The sequence below is a fragment of the Leptopilina heterotoma genome, unplaced genomic scaffold (assembly GCF_015476425.1).
Source record: "Leptopilina heterotoma isolate Lh14 unplaced genomic scaffold, ASM1547642v1 Lhet_530, whole genome shotgun sequence".
Classification (NCBI taxonomy): Eukaryota; Metazoa; Arthropoda; class Insecta; order Hymenoptera; family Figitidae; genus Leptopilina; species Leptopilina heterotoma.
Genome location: NW_025111116.1, coordinates 733,392 through 739,920, shown reverse-complemented (window position 1 = coordinate 739,920; position 6,529 = coordinate 733,392). Strand labels below are relative to the sequence as shown.

The following is a 6,529-nucleotide window of genomic DNA, read 5'->3' as shown; positions in this document are numbered from 1 at the left end:
ATCAGTTCTAAAAAATCTATCAAACGTGGTAGAGGTCTCTTAAATCAAATTATCAACAAGTTACCTGTTGAATTACACATACCTGGTTATCAATACTGTGGACCTGGAACAAACTTAGCAAAACGATTGGCACGTGGTGATCCTGGAATTAATCCCCTTGATCAAGCTTGTAGAGAACACGATATTGCGTATTCTCAAAATAAAGATAACCTTGAAAATAGACACATTGCAGATAAGATACTCGCGGAAAAAGCTTGGAATCGTGTACGTGCTAGTGACGCAAAACTTGGTGAAAAAGCTGCAGCTTGGGCAGTTACTAACGCAATGAAAATAAAAACTCAATTAGGAATGGGTCTTAAATCGAAAATGAAAAAGAAGAAAAACAAAAAGGCCACATTTCCATTAAGAAATATTGTTTTAGCGGCAAAAAAATTTATCACACCTAGCAATGATACATTTTCTGCTATAAAGTCAGCTCTAAAAGGTGCACGTATAGCTGTGAAAGTAGCAGGTGGAAAATGCAAAGTGAAACAACCTCGAATTTTACCCATACCAAAAAAAATTGGTGGTTTTTTACCATTTCTTATACCACTCTTTGCTAGCCTTAGTGCAATAGGGGCTCTATCTGGTGGAGCAGCAGGAATAGCAAAAGCAGTTAATGATGCAAGAGCAGCTAAAAATCAACTGGAAGAAAGTCAACGTCATAACAGAGCCATGGAATCTCTAGCTGTAGGAAAAGGTCTCTATCTTAAGCCATATAAACAAGGATTAGGATTAACATGTGCTGTTGAAAAAAGGAAAAAAAAAAAGCCCAAAAAATTGTAAAATTACCAAAACGAGCGTTAACTAATTATGATATACTGAAATACGCTAAAATCGTAAAAATTCCACACTTTCGTGGTGTTTTTATGCGTGATGAATTACCAGTTTCAGGACCTTATAAATTTGAGTCAGCTATAGTAAATTTAGATAGTAAATATAATGCTGGTACTCATTGGGTAGCTTATAGAAAGATGAACAATAATATTGTATATTTTGATAGTTTTGGTAATCTTCAACCACCTACGGATCTTGTTAATTATTTCGGTGTTAAAATTATTAAATACAATCACAAAAGTTATCAAAATTTTAATACCTTTGTGTGTGGTCATTTGTGTTTAAAATTTCTTTTAAATAAACTCGAGAATAAAAGTATGTTTACTCTTTAAAAGTAATGACATGGAAACATTGAGTTTAGTATAAATTAAACTAGCAATATGAACGATTCATTAACATTTACCTTGTCAGGTAAATCATCTATATTGGAGACACAATATTTTCCACCAATTGAATTGTTGCCTCAAAAAAATTATGTACTTGGTCTTGTTGAATTTCTTACATTTAATTCAATTCCAAATATAGATATTGGACACAATAAGTTTTATGTTGATCAAGAAGAAATAACTATACCAACTGGTAGCTATGAAATTGGTGATATACAGCGCTATTTACAAAGTGTTTTAAAACCCAAAGGAATTGAAATTTATATTAAACCAAATAACAATACCTTACGTAGTGAGATTTTGTGCAATCGTGAAATTAATTTTCAAAAAAGTGATTCAATAGCTTACTTATTAGGATTTGAACCTCAAATTCTTGAAGCTGATAAACTTGTCCAATCTAATTTACCAGTGTCTATTATAAAAGTTAATGCGTTACGTGTTGAATGTAATATTACAACCGGTGCATATATAAATAATCAAAAGGTTCACACAATTCATGAATTTTTTCCAACTGTTCCACCAGGATATAAAATAGTGGAAGTACCTTCTCATGTCATTTACTTTCCTATCGCAGTCAAGAGCATTGATCAAATTCAATTAAGAATTGTTGATCAAGACGGAAATCTTGTAAATTTTCAAAGTGAAACAATTACCATTAGATTGCATATGAAATCAATATAAATGGGTATTGACTTCAATCGAAGAATAGGTTACGGTTATAAAAAGCCAGAATGTGTAAAAAGAGTCAGTTACGAAACTACGACCAAGAGGCTAACACCTCAAAACATTCAACTATTGAAGAATTTGGGCCTGAAAGTAATCGAGAAGAAACAAAGAAGAAGATAACAAGAGTAAAAGTTGTTTGCATCTGTTTTGTGGTTTTTCTCTTTAAAAAGTGTACTATTTGTCAAAGAAAATGGAAGATGAAGATGTGTTAAATATTGCAAATCCAATTGTCTACAATGAATCTATTGCTCACTATGAGATTCATGCTCATCTACCATATGCCTCAGCAACATTTAATAACAGTGATGAAATAAGAATAGCTGTACAAAATCAGGATCATTGTGTGTTGCCAAGCAAAAGTTTTTTGCATATTCAAGGAAAATTAGTAAAAGAAAACGGATTACCTGTTATACATACTAGATTTGTCAACAATGCCATCTGTCATCTGTTTGAAGAAGCTCGTTATGAACTTAACGCTATCGAAATTGATAAGACTAAAAATGTTGGTCTTACAACTCTCATGAAAAATTACGTTTCAGTCTATGGAGCTCAAAGTAAATTTTTAGAAAACGCTGGTTGGTTTTCGACTTGTAACGCAAATACTGTTCTTGTTGATAACCTTGGAAATTTTGATATTTCAATACCATTTAATATTCTATTTGGCTTTGCTGAGGACTACCAAAAAATTATTGTTAATGCAAGGCATGAATTAATTTTAACCAGAGCAAGAAGTGATGTGAATGCGATTCTGCAGACAGGTGAAGAACAAATTAGAGTATCCATTAATAAAATTGAATGGTTATTACCTAATGTTCGCTTGTCTGATTCACGTAAATTCAAATTACTAAAATATATTGAGAAAGACCCACTTATTCCAATTAGCTTTCGAACGTGGGAACTCTATGAATATCCTTTACTACCACAGACAGCCAATCATGTGTGGACAGTTAAAACATCAACACAGTTGGAAAAACCTCGTTTCATAATTTTAGGTTTTCAGACAAATCGAAAAAATGTTAATAATAGAAATGCTAGTCATTTTGATCATTGTCAAATTACAAATGTTAAATTATTTTTAAACAACCAAAGTTATCCATATGGAAATTTAAATTTAGATTTTGATAAACGACACTATGCAATTCTTTATGATATGTATACCAATTTCCAAGCGAGCTATTACAATAAGGAACAGCAACCATATTTGTCAAAAAATGAGTTTCTTGAATATGCTCCACTTATAGTAATTGATTGTTCAAGACAAAATGAGTCAATAAAATACGGCCCTGTTGACATTCGTCTTGAATTTGAAGCAAAGGAAAATTTACCTGACCAAACAGCAGCTTATTGTCTTATTTTACATGATAGAATTGTTGAGTACAGACCAATTAGTGGTGGGGTTAAAAAAATTGTTTGAAAAAATTATATAAATTAATTAATATTTTTAATAACATATTCAGTTTTCAGAACAATGGCATACATTGTAGATGTGCAATGTTTTAAATTACCTATTAACGAATTTATTATAAAAGAATTAGCTATTTTACCGCTTGAAAAAAATTGTCCACAACCATACAAATTCATTTTTCAACCTCCATGTGATTGGAACTGTATTTCACCACATTACAAAAGAATGAATAGGTGGTTGGAAAATAATTTACATTGTATAAATTGGTCAACTGGTGATATTCCATATACATTACTTCCCATTATATTAGAGACTGTTTTTAAAAATGCAACTCTAATTTATGTAAAGGGTTCAGAAAAAAAGAAGTGGTTAAAAAGCTTTCTTAAGCCATCTACTGTAGTTATAGATATGATAGATATAAAATGTTCTTCGCTTCAAACACTAAAACATGATGCAAATAATATTAAACCATGTTATAATCATCGCAAAATAATTGATATAGATTTAATTCAATGTGCGGAGCGAAATGTAAAACTATTATCTGAGTGGTTGTCTAAAAACTCTAGCAATAAGTTTTCTTAAAAAGAAAAATGTAAAAAAATTGTATTCTTATTTTTAATAAAATAAAATAAAATTTAAAATAGTCTTATATAATTTATTTATAAAAACCCTATTATTTTGATTGAAATGTTAATTTATTATAAAAAAAGAAAAAATTACTTTAGAGTAGTTTAAACTTTATTCATAGTTGATAAGTCTTTATTTTAATATTTGGGAACTGAAAACAGAAATTAAATAAGTAAATGAATAACGTTTCTATCTCCAAGCGTTATTCGAGTCATTTCTTAGTTTGTAGGTGCGTAGAAGTAGTGATGGGCGGCCGGGGTCTGAGCACGTGTTGATGAAGCGGGGGAGGAAAGTATGATGAGTAACTCAATCTTAAGACGTAAGTGCAGCGAAAGGGGTGACCAAAGTATATGAGGAAGCGGAGGACGGACGAGGATAGCTGAGCGTACTATATAGAAATATAGCCTGCTATGAGACTTGTATATCATATGCTTTTGCGAGGATTTTATTTAATATAGATATTAAATATAATTAAATTGTAAAAAAAATTTAAATTAGTTGAATTAATATTTATTTTTTTCATTTTAAATATGCTTAATATAAAGTATTAATATTTATTACATTTTTAAATCACTTAAATTTATTTGATAAATTGTTGATAAAAAATTTTTAAAAACAATCTAAATTTTTTATTATATTTATTTATTATAAGTTAAATATATAAAACAAACAAAATTATATTACTCTAATTTAATTTAAAATAGCATAAATATAATCTAAATGTTATAGTTATGTAACCTGATTGTAACAGTTTTGTAATCTAATTGTTACAATTATGTGATCTAATTGTTATAGTTATTTGATCTAATTATTATAATTATGTGACCTAATTGTTACAATTATGTGACCCAATTGTTACAGTTTTGTAATATAACAAAAGAATTAGGTCACATAACAAAAGAATTAGATCACATAACTGTAACAATTAGGTCACATAATTATAACAATTAGATCAAATAACTGTAACAATTAGATCACATAATTGTAACAATTAGGTCACATAATTATAACAATTAGATCAAATAACTGTAACAATTAGATCACGTAATTGTAACAATTAGGTTACAAAACTGAAACAATTAGATCACAGTTATAATTTAAAATTAACATTTTCAATTGTTACATAACAGAACTGTATATATATTAAATTACATTATTTCCTATGTTAAATTCAAGGTTAAATGTTTTATTCTGAAGAGATAAGAAATTCAAGAATTAATTTTTTTAATTAAATTCTGTACTAATATTTTAAGGATCAAGGTTTAATAATTCAAGAAACATATTCATTAATATAAAAATATATTTATGCACAACTTTCTTCAACACATTTCTAAGACAACTATTTTTCTAAACTCTAGGCATCGATTTTTGTGAACACATAATTATTATTTATTGTTGTTAATGCGCAAAAAACATTATCAATTTTTAATATAATTTTTGGCTCATAATTCAAAGTCATGTATTTTTCAATATATTGGTCAACAGAAAAATTTAACACAGGCAAAAGAAAATCTAAGTCATAACTATTGAACCATTCTGCGGGTACAGATATCGCACTTTGTATCTTATAATATCTGGGAAATCCAGGTCGAACAAAACAAAATTCACCATTTACTAAATTTAGTTTTGCTGTAACTTCACCGATTTTCAATGATACATCCGGTTCTGCATTCATTTCCAAATAAAGTTCCACAAAATAGTCGACGGTTTTATTAACTGTTTCCAAAAGTTCATTATGTCGGAAGGAACTGCACCACTCACTCGGAATCACAATTGTGGGCTGGACTTGGTGGTAAACTGGAGTTGCCATTTTTTTTAACTGCAAACAAATTAAATAATCAAAATTTAACTATTTTTTCACAATACACTGTAATACTCTAAAAAAATGTTATTGCACAGCAAACTTTACTTGCCTCAATAAGAAGTGACACAAAACTGAAAGAAATCTCTTCTTCAACATTGTCTTCATGTACATTGTTTAGTCTACTATCCTCCCTTTTTACCAGTCTTCATGAAATGTGTAGAAAATTTTTTATATAAAACCTTTGACGTTGGTCTGCTGAATTGTTGAAATCTATCCCATTTCTTATCAGCTGAACAGCTAGAAGAGACAATTCTTTATTCTTAACCACTTCACTGGCGGGGCGTTCCAAATGGCGTTCCACGCGCCGAGGCCCAGACTGGCAAAAACACCGAAATGGCGTTCCTAATAAAACATTATTTTTAAAGAGTGTACACTACTTTTAACTTATACAAAGCAATATTTCTATAGTTTAGACATCATGGAACAAGATTATCACAATAAAAATTTCAGTTTTTGGGATTTTCAATGTTTTTTCAAACAATGAAATAGTCAATTTTTACCACTTTTCACCAAATGGCGTTCCACTTTTTTTCAATTTTTACACAGTAAAACTCATATTTTTTATTTAAAAAATATATTTACATACAAAACATTATAATATAATAATGTAATAAGTAAAAAATAAATATAAATAATTAATAAATA

At 29.1% G+C, this 6,529-nt stretch overlaps 1 protein-coding gene across 1 annotated transcript; it reads left to right on the top strand.

Moving 5' to 3' along the window:
• Positions 1-2,178: 2,178 nt before the first annotated feature.
• LOC122508320 lies at positions 2,179-3,402 on the top strand. Its single transcript, XM_043621597.1, has one exon. The coding sequence runs from the start codon at positions 2,179-2,181 to the stop codon at positions 3,400-3,402; it is 1,224 nt and encodes a 407-aa protein (XP_043477532.1).
• The last annotated feature ends 3,127 nt before the right edge of the window (positions 3,403-6,529 follow it).